Source organism: Macrobrachium rosenbergii, chromosome 48, assembly GCF_040412425.1.
Source record: "Macrobrachium rosenbergii isolate ZJJX-2024 chromosome 48, ASM4041242v1, whole genome shotgun sequence".
Lineage (NCBI taxonomy): Eukaryota > Metazoa > Arthropoda > Malacostraca > Decapoda > Palaemonidae > Macrobrachium > Macrobrachium rosenbergii.
In genome coordinates this window covers 26,100,194-26,116,474 of record NC_089788.1, presented here as the reverse complement: position 1 = coordinate 26,116,474, position 16,281 = coordinate 26,100,194, and the positions used below count along the sequence as shown (strand labels likewise).

Genomic DNA, 16,281 nt, shown 5'->3' with positions numbered 1-16,281 from the left:
TCAAGAATTTACCGTTATTTTTTGTCGGTCGACTGTAATTAACCTGTAATCAACCTCAGAACTGATATGTTATTATATGCAGGCCAGCCTGGAATGCTATCGCTCATGCACAGTGGTATAGGGGAAGTTTGGTAAAAAGTGGTTTCCTTCCTTTGATAATAGATTTCTTTAGCCATTTCCTTCTTGAATATATGGCTCCCTAATGACTTGTGAATGAGCGGAATTGTTCCATACGACCAACATGACAGCGGTTTTCTCCCAGTGTATTTCCCCATCCAAAACTCCGAGTTCCCACAGGGTCCCCAACGTAGCTGGGTAGAGTTGTATGTTAAAAATACTTGACCAACAAGAAAAAACACCACCTACTTCATCAGCAACACTAAAAGTATAGGAAAAATCAATTTCGTGCGGAGCTGTTATTTAGAAATACCTTGTGTACAAATACCAAGATAAAGGCATTCATTAAAAGTACTATTTCTAAAGATTTACAAACAATTTTCAATATTTCGATAGTTTGCCACGTTTTAAAAATCTTTTGGCAAATTGAGCCATTATCTTTCATTATTGCCAATTTTAATAGGTCTCAAAGAGCCCATCTCGTTGCATGCTGAATTTCTGAGAAAGGTTTGAGCCGAACCAACTCTGGCAACACTACTGTGGTGTAAACAAATCGCCGGGCTACACGTCAATTGTCGTCATTTACGAACCGAGCGGAAAATGACGTTTATGCATAACGATCGAAATAACGATGGCTGGCGTTAGGTGGTCGTTTATTTTATGCGTTACCGTCACCCTGTGTACGAGATCATGTGTGCCTACAGCTGCCAACGACGTAAACCAGGTCAACCTGTGTATCCTTTTATGAGCATATTGTTACAAGTCCGATTAAAGTGCAATCCCAGGCCCTGTCGAGGCCAGCGTCCAAATTAAAAGCTAACGTAGACCTGGTAACCAAGCTAGCGGCATTGGTGCTTATCAGAGGTTCAAGCAATTAGGCTAGTCTAACAAGTTAGGTAGTTCTAGGGTAATTCTATTATATTAGCTCCACGCCTGTTTTTACCTTTTCAACTGGTTTTTTCTACACTTTTAAGGGTTCTGATATTGGCGGTGCAACTGTTTGTTGTCGGCCAAATGGAATGTCCCTTTGCCGTGTTTAGTACTGGCCTGGGGGGGTTGGGTACTCATACGTTAACAAGTTATTGCACTTGCCGGATGGGATGGGAACCGTTCGAAACAGACGTACCCGTACTCTGTCTTGTGAAGATCGCGTATGGAAACCCCTTGTAGGATGGACTTCGGGTCTTAATTACAGGTTAATTAGACTCGAGCGCCAAAAACGAAAGGTAAATTCATAATTAGCAACCAAAAAACTGTAGAAAAAGTCAAGTTATAGTGCCGTTGGCTACGCGGAGCTACCCTACAGTTCTGCCAGTTCTAGTTCCAGTTGAAATCAACCATTGTTGAATGTTCTTTTAAATAGGCTACTTTGTCCAAGTTTCCCTACAGAGGCAGGGCTGTGCTAACCAAGGTTAGCTTTGTGTATATTGATCGACACTAGTAATAAAGGTTATCAGTTAGACATTGATACTTCAGTCTTGGAGCGCCTGCAGTTTACGTTGATGTGGGGTGTCGTCTGCTAGTTTTCTAGTCGCGGAGGAATATCAACATACGAAATCGGTACTAAAATTTCAAAACCATAACTAACCAACCTAACCTAACCTAGTGCGGCGTGGCCTTACCTGGCCGGGGGGGCTTCGCCTTACCTGGACCCCCCCAGAAAGATAGAGAACATGGCGTTTCGTGTGGAACCACTTACCTTGGCGGACAGGACAAATGGCGTTACGTGGCGTCAACGTAAACTGCAGACTACCCTCAGTCTTTTGTAATTTTCTCTTTAGCATAGCCAATGCGCAGTTAAAATTTAGCCTAGTGGCCAAATACCCTCTTGCTGCCTAGGCCTATGACACTGATGGTAGCCTAGGCTATAGGCAAGTCTACCCTACGTTAAGTAACCTGTTTGTGGTACAGTTTATGCAAAGCCTGGTTAAATATTACCGTAGATTGTTTACGGGTTGACATGGTATAGACTACCCAACCCATTTTTTGGTGCATAAAAGTGCTGTCACCATGTGTACTCAGACTGGTTATGCTCCCCCACCCCTTGCCTCCTCAGGGGCATAGAGTGGAGAATCATTGCTAGGCCTGTGTTCATGCTCAGTGAGTATATGCTCTTTGGATTGTGTGCATTAATGAGCACTCTCTGAGGGAGTTCTCCTTTGATCACTTTCTCCAGTGGCTCTATGGAGACACTGGACAGAAACTGTGTAACAGTGATCACCTGGAAACACAGCTGGATTCATGCTCGGTCCTCAGACCCCACAGGGGGTTAGTGCTACCAGTGCACCTCTTGTGGTGTGCTGTAGGCATTACTTAAGGTTCTTTGCAGCACCCCTTTGGCCCTTTAATTGTACCTCCATTCATATTCTCTTTCATCCACCTGGTGTTACACCCTCCGTAACAATTGTTTCACAGTGCAACTGCGAGGTTTTCCTCCTGTTACACCTTTCAAACTTTCTTTTACAGTCAGTTTCCCTTTTGGCACTGAATGACCTTACAGGTCCCAATGCTTGGCCTGAGGCCTAAGTGCTATATTCTGTTCTATTCTATTCTCAGTCCTCAGATCGTGGGCATACCGGCAGTGGGTTTGGTTTTGCTTTCCAGTGTGTACCTGAATCTTTGGACTAGTGTGCAGGTAGCTCTTCCTATTGTGCTTTCCTAGAAGCACACCTAGTTGATGCAGTCTTGCCTGTTTGCTAGGCACATGCTTGATCAAGAGATCATGCTCTTGCCATCAATGGGGAGGCGTAAGACACATCCCTTGTGGGACAGACCTTTTCTAGAATTTTGCTTGCATTTTCCCATTTACATATGTGGTAAAGTGTAATGTGCATTGGCTCCTCACCTGTGCCCCTATAGGTATGTGCGTTTGAGTCAAATCCACCACCTCCCCCCAGTGTGTGCACAGTCCTTGGTTGATTGTTGTATATGACAGACGTCTTGCAGTCCTTTCAGATGCTGGAGGATCTGTTCATAATAAGTTTTATTTTACCCAAGCCTAAAAAGAAACTCTTAATTTTAAAAATGTTAAGTTATTCTGATTTTTATCTTGTTCTGACGCAATGTACAAACCATTGATCCTTTACATTAGGAATTACTTCAGTGAAGCTGGAAATGACAGTTGAATTTTCAAACAAGTTGGCTAAGCAGTTAACTACCATCCAGGAGGCAGGAGTCCCACCTGCCTAAATGTAAACATTCCAATTTGTTTTCGGCCATCATGCGATGCAAACTTGTTTCTTCGCTCTCTGCCCTGACCGCTGTTGAGCTGTTTTCTTATTGGGATCTTTACTGTTTACCATGTTCATTATACAAGCTCATGAAAGAAGTAAACCTCGTAAGCCCACCTTCCCCCAGCATGTGTGTCCTGGGTTTGGCGGGAAGAAGCGTAGTAGCTTCAGGTCAAATATTGATGTGGACCCGCACACCCTTTGCTCCTCTTGGAGGGGGTGTGTGTGTGTTCACGAGAATCAACTTGTGCTGAGTGTTGCTCCTGGTCGGCTGAGCAGTGGGTGAAGTTTGAGGGGAGGAAACAGTACCGGAGGAACCCTTCCAAGGTATCGTCTGAGGGTTATATGCCCCCGATGACTCCCTTGGTGGCTAACCCTTTGGCAAACTTCCCCTTATGGCTGCCTCACCTTCAGGAGAGGACGCCCCTTCGTCTTTTTCGCTTGCTGTGTTGGGCGTGGAACAACGGAGGGCTGGATGACCAGAACGACCCCTTCTTGGGGGTCTCTCCTTGCCCCGGAGGGGGAAATTTTTCCCCCAGAGCAAGTGGAGACTCCTCCACTAAGCCAATTTTTTCTTCTCTTGGGAGGCAGGCTACTGATCTGAATTAAACCTGGCTCCACCTGAGTCTTCCTGGCGTCTCCTTGCTCATTTGACTGGCGTTCCGGTGGTAACTCACGCCACTGCTACTGCTACCACCAGTACCATGACCATGACAGCTTCTGCTAAGATACTGGTAACTGTCTCATCTCACCGGGGGACCCAGGTGACCTCCGTGCCAGCATCTCAGCTTGCAGTGCCTCTGCCCCCTGGCTTCATTGGTCCCGCTGTCCCAGCCAGGTCCCCCCGTGATGGTGACCTCTTCCATGCCTCACATTATGGTTCCTGCTCCTGCTGTTCCTGGCTTTGCTGGCTCCCGGGCTAACCTGGCTGCTCCACCTGCCCCAGCTATCCCAGTTGTGACTCCTGGCTTTCCTGGCTCTTGGCCTGTCCTGGCTCCTCCACCTGCCCAGGCTTTTCCGGTCGCCCCAGTCACTGCTCCTGGCTTCCCTGGCTCCTGGGATGTACTGGCTGCCCCGGCTGCTCCTTTAACATCTGCTGCTCCCTCCTGGATGGGGGACTTCACCGCCATCCTGAAGAGATGACAAAGAAGTCGAAGAAGAGGTCTAGGAAGGTGTTATCGTCTTTGTTTTCGTCGTCATCGTCTGCTAGCTCCCCCCCTTCTTCCGAGGTTCATTGGTCGAAGGAGAGGAAGGCTGTCTCCCTCCCCCAAGAATCCCGTTTTGGAACTTCTAAGGGACTGCCTCCCTCCACGGGGTAAGCAGTGGGATCTCTTGTCGGCTCTTTCTGTCCTTCGGGTCAGGGAACTGAATTGTTGACCCTGGGTCTAGTATTTCAGGAGCCACGGGCGTGCAAACCTCGGTCCGTGCACCTGTTGCCATGCCTAAGAACTCCATTTCAAAGGCTGGCACTGTGTTGGGCGCTCGTTTGCGAGCCGCTCCAAGTACCCAGGCCTCTAAGGAGACTTGGGTATCCCGAACCAGTACCGGAGAGTCCACTCACCGTACCGATTGGGCACAGGATAGGAGACTGAGCCAAGACATACAGGTGCCTCAGCTCTGCCTGCTGGCACTGCCTCTAGTGCCAAGCCAGGTTCCTATGTGCTTCGGTCTCACAAGTCTGAGCATCTGGTGAGACAGAGAGGAGGTCTTCGAAGAAGAAGACTGAGGCCTGTCGAGAGGATAGCACAAGTTCTCGCCAGCCAGCCATGCATTTGACTCCACCTAGTCCCTGATCGCGTTCGTGTGATCTGCCTGGCTCGGTTCACGCGAACTGCTACGCTTTCCTTGGGACAGCGCTTTACTGATGCGAAAGTGCTCTCCTGGACCCAAGTTGCTGTCATCACCACGGGTTGATGGCCTCTTTCGGCCTGCTCCTCCTGTGGTTCCACCAGCAGTACAGGTGGGGATGCCTGATCCTCCTTGCCTGTCCCCTCAACCTGCTGGGGTTTCCCTGGGAGGGGCAAGTCTGATAGGAGAAACTCTGGAGACTCCTTTCCCCAGAGTTCAACTACAAAGGCAAACATTCCTGGCTCGGTCCTCGGATCGACTAGGTTGTATGCCTGCGTAGGGCAGGAATAATCCAAGGGGTCTGCTGAGGTTCTCCCTCCTACCGGGAGAGTAGATCGGGAGGACTGCACCCAGGGAGGACTCGACGGTCCTCTCTCCCAAGATGCTGACACCCCTGAAATACAGAGGACTTTTGCAGAGGTCACTGCACTGATCCGTCAGCACAACGACTTTGGGTAAGGGACCACAGCCTCGTTTGTGGATCGTCCTTCGCGCCTTGAATCCTTCTGGGGTCCAAAAAAGGAACCTAAGGTTTTGGTGGGGCTGCCATGGTCCACACTTGCGGAGGGAGTTCTCGATCAGGTGAATAATCTTGTTTCCTGGCAAGATAATTCACTTCGTTTGAGCCGCTCTGACAAGCTGCTTCCTCCTCCTCTGCCTCAACAGAAGCGCTTCTATACACCCTCAGAGAGGGCATTGCCGACTAAGCATCTAGACCCAGGTCTCTTGCTGCAGCAGCTTACTGCAGAAGGAATCTCCCTCTCGCAGCAAGAAGCAGCAACCCTGAAAGCCACCGCTATGGCGGCTTTCCAGGCAGTCTCCTGGCTGGATCTGCAGTCATTCACAGTATCCAAAATGGTTGCCTCCTAGGGCGCTATTATGCTTGGGGAGTACTCCATTTTTGGGAGGCTGTTCCAGTATGGAGATACAGCCATCTCTTACCTTGCCCACCAGATGGCAAACCTGTGGGCAAACCTGGTGTTAAAGAGAAGAGACACTGTTCTTTCTCGTTCACCAGGTCTGTAGGTCCCGAGTCTGCAATGACCCTACGGAACGGACCATTGCGGGGTTCTGCCTCTCTTCACTAGAAAGCTGGTACATGCTGCGGTGGACAAGCGTCGAACCAAAGAGAGTGACTGCCTTGTCCACTAGGCAGTGGCCAAGACTGCTGGGTCTTTGAGCTCCATTGCGGCTTGGCCTTCGTGTCAGGCTAGCACTTCCTTGGGGCCCCAAGAAGTCCCAGACTTCAGAGGGTTCCCGCGGGAACACCCAGCCTTCTTCTGCTGGGAAGGGCGGGCAATCATGACCCTTTCAGCCCTCTTTCCAGTCCGATAAAAGGGACAAGGTGAAGAAGGAGGGGAAGTGCTAGGGGGCGGCGTTCCCCTCCAGCTGCTGCCAGTGGTGGGGGTTGCCTATTGAGCTACTGGGCAACATGGCAGTGATACGGAGCCGAGACTTGGGTAGTGGATATCCTTCGGGAGGGATCCCTTCGAGTCTTGGCCAACCCTCACCAACTCTCCAGTCCGTCTCAATACCTACATTCCTGGTTCAATGAAGAATTGCACTCACATGAGAGGTACAAGCCATGCTGAGCAAGGGTGCTGTGGAAGTCATGTCGGATCAGTCCCCAGGCTTTTACAGCCGTGTCTTTCTCGTGGAGAAAGCTTTGGGGGCTGGAGACCAGTCATAGATACCTCTCCTCTGAACCGATTCGTTCACCAGACTTGGTTCATGATGGGGACGGCTTGTTCCATGCTCGCCTCCATCAGAGAGAACTTCATACTTACGGTGGACCTGAAGGATGCGTATTTCCAAATACCGATCCATCTGTCCTCCCGCAAGTACCCACATTTTATCCTTGGGGAGACAGTGTTCCAATTTAGGGTGCTGTGTTTTGGGCTCTCGACCACTCCCCAGGTGTTCACGCAAGTGTTCACCCTAGTGTCAGCTTGGGCCCATTCTCACGGGATGCATCTATTGAGGTATCTCGATGATTGGCTTGTCCTGGCGAGATCCCACTCACAGTTGCTTCAGGACAGGGATCAGCTCCTCGAGTTTTGCTGTGATCTAGGGATCGCAGTAAACCTTGAGAAGTCAGACCTCACCCCCAAGCAGAGGTTAAAGTACCTGGGCGTGCTAATAGATACGGTAGCAGCAAGAGTCTTCCCCTCGGACTCTCATATTGGCAGGTTCAGGAAGGCAGCACAGCTCTTCCTGTCTCGACAGGAGCAGCCAGCTCGACAGTTGCAAGTCGTTATCGGTCACCTGTTGTCATTGGAGAAGCTGGTCCCTCATGGGCATCTACACCTTTGGTCCTTGCAGTGGTGACTGAAGGAGTAATGGTCTCAGTCTTGAGACCCCCAGTCCTTTCTCATCCCTCTTTCAGAGGAGGTGAGAGAGGACCTAGACTGGTCGATGGACAACAGGAACCTCTTAATAGAAGTATGCCTGCATACTCCCCCTCCGGACATGCTTCTGTTCTCGGATGCATCGACCGAGGGATGGGGCGCAAACCTGGAGGAGTTGCTGACTTCGGGAGTGTGGCACCGAGATGACAAGCACCTTCACATCAACATCCTGGAACTCAAGGCGACCTTGGCTCTCCAAGAGTTTCAGGATTGAGTGGGACACTCCGTGGTGTTGATGAGCAATAATACCATGGTAGTGGCATATGTCAACAAGTGAGGGGGCCTGGTGTCCCTTACGCTTCATCGGTTGACAATGCAGGTGCACAAGTGGGCTCTGGTCTACTTGGTAGAGCAGTAAGCCAGGTACATTCCAGGCAAGAGGAATGTAGTGGCAGACAAGCTCAGCCGCCAGAATCAGGTGATAGGGACAGAGTGGTCTCTTCACCCAGACATCGTGGAAAGTTTGTTCGATCTGTGGGGAAATCCAGTCATAGATCTGTTCGCCACGCGACACAATAGAGAATTTCAGGTCTTCTGTTCAGTTGTGCCAGACCCATGGCCCATTGCAGAGGACGTGTTCCAACACGCGTGGGACAACCTCGATGTCTACGCCTTTCCTCCGTTCTGTCTGATTCACAGGGTGATCAGCCAGGTGATGATCATCCCGAATCTCAGGATGATTCTAGTGGCTCCCAAATGGCCTCAGGCTGTTTGGTATCGCAACCTGCTGGCTCTTCTTTCCGAGGCACTGAGAGAGAATCCTCCCTGGCCCAACCTGCTGTGTCAACCCCACGTAGAGTAGAGCGGTATCACCTGGCAGTGCAGTCCCTGTGTCTTCACAGCTGGCGGTTATCCAGCATCTCCTGCTAGTGAGAGGCTTTTCACGTCGCATAGCAACAGAGATGGCTGAACACTTCAGGCAGTCCTCCGTAGCGGTATACCAGGGAAAGTGGGCCGTCTTCTGTGGTTGATGTCGTGGACAGGGTTTCTCTGGTTGGAGCTTCTGTTCAGCAGGTCGTAGACTTCCCCGTCTTTCTTCGCCAAGAGAAACTTCTCCCCGTTTCAGCCGTAGAAGGCTATAGAACTGCATTCGGCCTAGGTTTGCGGCTGAAAGGGGTAGATATCTCCTCTTCTTTCAAGATTTCTTTACTGATGAGAAGCTTCAAGAGGTCTTGCCCACCCAGGGACCTCAGGCCCCCAGCGTGGGATGTGACTCTCATTCCAAAGAGCCTGACTCGTGCATCGCTTGAGCCTTTATGAGTCGTCAGACAGGGATCTGACTCTCAAGTCCATCTTCCTGCTTGCCCTGGCATCGGCGAAGAGAGTTGGAGAACTTCATGGACTTTCCTTTGAGGGGTTGGGGATCGGTTATGTCCCAGACTTCGATCGGTTATGTCCCAGACTTCGTAGCGAAGACTCAGAATCCATCTCAGAATCCATCGGTCCCTGACGCTAGGTTCAAGTCCTTCACAATCCCCTCCCTCGAGGACTTCGTAGGTAATGACCCAGACGAGATGCTATTGTGCCCTGTTAGAGTGCTGCGGCGCTGTCTGGAGAGAATCGCCATCTCCGGCCTGAGTGTCGATGACTCTTTGTTAGCGCTGGCTCGACCAAGAAAGAGGTGTTCAAGAACACAATTTCTTTCTGGCGTCATGAGACAATAAGGAGAGCATACTCTTCTGCTGGAGGCGACGACACCAACACTTTCTGTCCAAGAGCTCATAAAGTCCGGAGCATTGGTCCAACCCTCGCATTCCAGAAGAACCTGTCGGTTCCTCAGGTATTGAAAGCGGGGTGTGGTCTCAACAAACCGTCTTCACTTCTTTCTACCTTCGGGATATTGCCCACAAGTCTTTGGACACCTTTTCCCTGGGACCTGTAGTGGCTGCTCAACAAGTTGTGTAGCTTACCCGGCTCCTCTAACAGGTCAGGGTTGCATCTCGCCTAAGATGTGCAGTTTTGGATGCAAGAATGAGTGTGGGAGTGCCTGGCCTTTCCTTCTTCTCTTCATCCTGGCTCTCTTCCTGCTGGCAGAGAGCGGACGTGCCGTTACATGCTGGATCTGACTGTTGATGCAGGTAAGCATACACTTCGAGCTTCTGTTCTATTTCCTTTCAGGATCATAGAAGCAAACCCGTTCCTTCCTCTAGCCAGGGGAGGCAGGAGATCATGACAATAAGACATACCCGATACTTGTATTTGCCTTACTGTCGCTGACTTCTCAAGGTTCATCTTAGCCTATTTTTGTATGAAGTGACATCCTCCTCATTCATATGAAAAAGCCCAGAAGTCTGACAATTTATGTCACGTTTCCTACAGCCCGATTACTTTGTCAGAGGCAGATTTTCCCTTCCTCGCTCTATCGACAAGGAAGGGAACCCAAGGTGTAGCGAACTCCAGTCAGTTCTTAGAGAGAGACTCAGATTTCCCCTCCAACCAGTGAGTCTTCCTAACGTAAAGGACTGATGGTTTGTATATCTTGTTGGAACAAATCACAATTTTTTAAAGTAAATTGTATTTTTCCTAACTACAGTATACAAACCTGAGGTCCTTTACATTACATTTTCATGCCCACCTCAAGCCACCCCTCAATCTGATACCGGGTCGAAAGGCGAATTGGAATGTTTACATCCGGGCAGGCAGGACTTCTGCCTCCCGGACTGTAGTTAACTGCCTAACCACCTTGTTTGAAAGTTTAAAGGCCGTTTCCAGCTTTGCTGAAAGTAATTCCTAATGGAAAGGACCTCAGGTTTGTATAGTTAGGAAAAATACAATTTACTTTAAAAAGTTGTGATTTTTTATCTACTCAAGCTCAGTTGCATGGGTACATCTACAGAAGCACCAGTGCAATTGGTTGGTCCTGGTGAGCTCATTGCCACAGTCGTTAGGACAGAGATCAACTTCTCGAGTGTTCATCATGACTTTGGTGTAGTGATCAACTACGAGAAGTCAAATCTCGTTCATAAGCACAGGGTGGAATATCTGAACATGCTGACAGACATAGCAGTAGCGAGTGTCCTCCCTTTGGATTCTTGTATTGGCAGATTCAGAGAGGCAGCGCCCAAGGTCTGAGAATGATACTCGTAGCTCCAAAGTGGCCCCCAAGTGAAATGGTACGCAGACTTCCACCACCTGCTGGTGGACGTACCAAGGCAACTTCCCTCATTCCCACCCTGCTGAAGCAAGAACACAATGGCCTGTTTCATCAGGCAGTGTCCTCCCTCCATCTTCATGGGTGGAGGCTATCCAGCAACTCCTTAGAAAGAAAGGAGTTTTTCAGGAGAAGTTACTGGGAAATGAAACCCCTGGGATGGAGCACCACTAAGGTCCTGGCTTCCCTGAGAAAACTGCCCTATGAACCATTCAGAAGGGCATCAGACCGGGACTTGACACTGGAAGCAGTTTTTCCGGTTGGCATTGGCGTCGGTGAAGAGGGCAGGGAACTTCATTCCCTCTCAGACAAGTGTTACTCACAACCATGGATGGACATCGATGGGCTTCACCTTCCTCCCAGAGTTTGTGGCGAAGACCCAGAATCCTGCCACACACGACCCAAGGTTCGATGGTTTTTCTGTCCCCTCATTAAAGGACTTTGTAGGGAACGAAAAGGATGAATTGTTGCGATAGCTCTTCGATAGTTTAGTGTAGGTGACAAGCCGCGCCCCCTAACGGGAGTATTGGAAATGAATTAGCAGAAAACCTCATTCTGTTTCTGCCACACTCTCGAGTAACATGAGGTGTTTGCTGCAGTTTTTGTTTACTGTATGGCTGGATTTTGGTGAAGTATTATTGATTATTTGAGTAGCCTTCAAGCTTTAATAGCTTTCAGGATCATTTTTTCTTGTTCTTTGGTTATTATTGTCTGATTCAAGTTCACCCAGTTTTGCTATTGTAGTGAAAGTTGCAAAACCAGATTAACCAATCTTCATATGATTCTAATACAATTTGCAGTAAATGTAGTGGGCAGAAATATAGAACTGTACTGTAGGAAGTAGAAGGCACTTAAACCTCAACTAGACAAGTTAGAGAGGGATAGAGAAAGGAAAGCGGCCTCTTGAGCCGAGAAATGAGCTTCCCTTAGCCTAGTTCTCTACCCTAGCCTAGGTTAGAAGATAGCTCTGGGAATCCTTCTTCCCTTCATCCTTTTTTTTTTTCTCCTGCTACTAGCCCTCCTACTTTTGATCCACCTACTCCCGTGTCTGGCTCCCTCTCTTCCGAACCCGATGCCCTTGCCAGTCTAGAGTCTAGGTTTGGCAAGAAAATTATCCTACTAGTGAATACAGTGGTGGAGTTAGGTGTGTCACTGAAGGCGTTTATGGGAAAGCGTATTCAGATGGCACCACTTCCTGTAAAGTGACAAGTGATAGTGTTGTGCAAGTGGAGGAGGTGGCTACTCGTCCCATTGGTTTTCCTGGACTGAGGTCACTGTCCTGCTCCCCCAACCCTGGAAGAAGACATACCAAAAGTCCAAGGAATGCTGAGGGGGTTTGCCCACTGGTAGTCTCCCCCTCAACCGCATCTGTTGCACAGTCCCAGGTGTCGGTAGGCAGCCATTGGAAGGGCTTGTCCTCAAGCACATCCGATGATAGTGGCATTGTAGGGGCTTTGTATTTGACACATTGGTGCAGGATGATGGGAACAGATTCAGAGATTAAAGAAAACTCTTCCTTTCCCCTATCCTAATTTATTAACCTTATATTACAGTGGTCTGAGACCTTCAAACAGAACTATACCTAACTTAGCCTATACCTAAATTAGCCTAACTTAATAGTATAGTTCATCAGAACTTACCATGTATTCCATAATGCTAAAAAAAAAACAGCAACATACTTAAACTGCATACGGTACCAACCATACGGTACTGTATATACAAAAGATATTAGATTTATAGTCTGGTGCAAATTATGAACCTTAATACTATTTAGGGTTGAAGATAAATCTTTATTGAGTCTACTTGGAATTTTCCAGCATTTATTTAGTATACAACCTCACTGTCAGCCTGACTCCCACTCTGATTCATCTCACAATGGTTTCGATTTCCTTGGAGTATATCTCTTTCAACATTCACTTGACATGTTTTCTATTATCAATTCATACCGGAACTAGAATAAATCAGACTCTAGGTTCCCACAACTGATTTAAAGACAATTTATAATGCAGTTCACACAATGATTTGTATACTAAGTTTTCCATATAAAAATAAAAATGTTCAGTAAAACACCAGTTTTCATCGTGCCCCATTACCCAATTAATGACCACATAACAACAATTTTATAGATAATACTTGCTGCGAAGCAGGGCAAGCATTCAACTATGGGCATCCAGGTGAAGGGGAGTCCACTCTACCCTACCACTCTCAAGCAAACTGCAAGTAAAAAAAAGAAAAAACAACATGAAAACATACATCAGAGATTCATAACAAAAACACGAAGTAAACATAATAAAAAAAACATAACAACAAAAACAAAACAATTAATCCACACAAACCATCTTTCATCTTACAAACTCAAACTTAGCCTACCACAGTGTGGAGAGGAAGCGCCGTAGACATTACCTGGACTCTTCCCGTCCTTTTAAGTTCTCTTACACAAGCCTCGGTGAGAGTTCCAATCCAGTGGGGAGTCCAGTGCCTGTTAAGAAGTACAATCTTTCTCTGCAGTTCCAGGCCTTCATGCAGTTACTCAGTGAACTCTTATGTGCCTGTTTCGGTCCACGATCGCCCACACCTGTCAGCTTTGGACAGTCCAGAGAATGTCTCACCTGTCCTCTTGACTTTTGTCCACGAGCACCCACACCTGGCTCCCAAGTGCTTGACTTCCAGACGTTATGTGCTGCTTTCTGAGCGGCCAGCGCCAGCTCCTGAGCGCCCAGCGCCTGCCCCTGTTCACCCAGTGCCCGCCTCCGAGCGCCCAGCGCCCACTCACGAGCATCCAGCAGCCACTCACGAGCTCCTAGCACCCGTCCCTGGGCACCCATCATTGGCTTTGTCTTCCCAGAGACTGAGGTCTCATTTGCTGCCTCCAGTCAGACCTTCAGCTTTGTCTCCTTCATCTGGGACCTTGTCGAGCCTGCTTTTACACCGGTTAAGCACCCACCACCAATTTCTGAGCTCCCGATGCCAGCTCCCAAGTGCCCGGCGCCAGCTGTCAAGCGCCCAGCACCAGCTCCCCAAGCGCCCGGTGCCAACTCTTCAGTATCGATCTCCTGCTTGGAGCGCCAAGCGCCTACTTCCATCCACGGGTCTCATAGCCAGTGCAGCTCTCCTTCAATATTTGTGGGCGAGCTTTCCTACCCTTTTTTGGCTTCAGCTAGCCCCGGTCTCGCCGAATACATATTTAGAGAAGTTTCCGGGGGTTGATGTGGCCAATTTACCTGTATCTGCAACACCTGTGACCTCTTTTTCCCCTATCTCAAGTCCTCTAACTTTTCCTGTAACTCCAATCCCTGGCTCTCATTCCTCTGAACCCAATGCCATTACCAGCCTAGAAGCATGTGTTGATAAGAAATTTGATTTGTTAGTGTACACTGATTGGGAACTCAGTGCGTGTTCTCATGGACAGATTTAAGTGTCAGTGAAGTTTGGGTGCAGTGTCAATGGAGTGGCCGGCTACTCGTCTCACCGATGCTCCTAGACCAAGGTCCCTGCTAAACTCCCCTTGCTCACCTGGGAGGATGCAAACTGGCAGTCCAAGGGAGGTCGGTGGGGTTTGCCCACGAGTAGTTGCTGCCTCATCCGAGCCTGTTGTCCGCTTAGCTCAGTACAGTACTCAGAGGATTGCCGTTGGAAAGGTATCTGCTTGGATGTGCATGCATTATCTTCCAGTGACTTGGACTCTAATGGAGCTCAAAAGTGCAGTCAGCGCTTTGCTAATGTTTCAAGACCATTGAAAAGGCCTGGCGCCTCAAATGAAGAAGACGTTCCCTTGGCTCGTAAGCGAGTGTTGGATAGGGCTTGTAGCTCTCTTCCCTCTTGTAGTTTTTGGGAATCTCCTCAAGCTTCTTGCTCCCTTTCGGTGTCCACCGAGTGCCACAAAGTGTCCAAGAAAGTGTTAGTTAGTCTAGTGTAAGGACATAAAGTGTCCAAGCGCCCAGAGTCCAAGAATTTAGTGCCGGAGCGTGAGTGACCAGTGTCTGAACACCATTCTTATGATCTTCCAGTGTCTGAGCGCCATTCATATAAGCGACAATTGTCCACGCTTCTGGCTCGTGGGTGCCCAGTGTCCGAGCGCCCTGAGAGTGATCGTGTGTTGTTTGAGTGCTCAGTATGTGGACATCAAGTGTCCGAGTGTCGATCATATGAGCACCCAGCAGTCGAGGGCACATCCTGTGGGTGCACAGTGTCCGAGTAGCAGACATTCAATCTGTCTATTAGAGGTGTTAATTTTAGTGATCCTGTTGTGTCTGGTCGGTCCATGAGTGGGTGCCCAGGGACTGAGAGTCCAATGCTAGCGGGCGCCAATGTTGATGTTTGTTGGCCAGCCAGTAATCGCCCAGCGCCAAAGGTGAGATTCTCTGTTCTTGGTGTATCGGGTGCCAATCCTCCTGTGGTTGAGGATCCTTCCTTAGTTCTTATTCAGCACTGTTTGGATAGTATCTTGAACCTGTTACAGAAGCCAGCTGCAACCACTCAGGTTCCCTCAGATCCTCCGATGTCCCCAATTTCCTCAGCGGAGGAACCAGTGGATGACAATGCTCCCACACCGAACTGTTTGGACCTTTTGCGGTTCTTCCTGGTGTGCTATCCATACTTCTTCTCTCCATCTGCCCCATCCTCTCCAGGTTCGGTGTTTATGATGTGACAACCGACAGGAGCGACTAGGTTGCCGTGTATGGTTCTTACTTCCTCATCCAGGAAATCGCTTGCACGTATCAACGTATGGTTGTCAGAGAAGAGGGATGTGGGTAGAGCGGCCTTTTATTCGCCTCCTTCTTTGTGATACGACAGAAGTATCTGTCTTATGCCACTGGAGAAGCTCTGTCCTTGGGAGATTCTGCCTCCTCTCAAGGGGACATCTCTAATCTCAGATGCTACACATCAATCAGCCTTCTCTTCTGCTAGGATTATGTTTACAATGTCCAAGTTAGACCATCTATTGAAGGATATTTTTAAGGTCTTTGAGGTTCTGAGTTTCCTCGATTGAACCGTAGAAGCTTTAGTAAAGAAGATTCAGGACTGCTCATCACTTCAAGAGCATTTTGCCTTGGATTGGTTGGGGTTCTGGCCTGCGTGAATCGAGCAGTGAGGGATGGCTCCCTTGAGCTAGCCACCATTTTTACTACTGGTGTTCTTAAGAAGTGAGATTTATGGTGCTCGTTCACTTCTAAGGGGGTCACTCCCTCTCAATGTTCTTCCCTGCTGTTCGCTCCCTTAGACAGTAACAGCTTGTTTCTACAAGAGACCTTAGAACGAGTGACAGGTGAATTGCAGAAGAAATCAACCCAAGACCTGCTCGTTCAGTCTGCCAAGAGGACTAGGATCCTGACACGTCCTTCTTCTGCTTCTGTTCCTTCTACCGGGACTTCTTCTCTGTTGGCTCAGCAGCCCTTTCGAGGAAGTAGAGGACGCTTCCAGTCCCCTCTGAGAGCCAATTTGCATCCAGTAAGACCCGGAAAAAGCCTTACAACAAACTCATCTCTCGTGAGCGAGTTACCTCTCCTCCATGTCCTGGTGGGAGCAA

The 16,281-nt window shown here is 48.8% G+C and overlaps 1 protein-coding gene across 1 annotated transcript in view; it reads left to right on the top strand.

Annotated features, from left to right (window-relative positions):
• Positions 1-569: 569 nt before the first annotated feature.
• The window catches only part of LOC136831303 (coiled-coil domain-containing protein 134-like), a 118,688-nt gene continuing 102,976 nt past the window's right edge, over positions 570-16,281 (top strand). Inside the window, exon 1 of the mRNA XM_067091445.1 lies at positions 570-851. Within this exon, the coding sequence (XP_066947546.1) occupies positions 749-851 (103 nt within the window). The 5' untranslated portion in view covers positions 570-748. The remainder of the gene's footprint in view (positions 852-16,281) is intronic.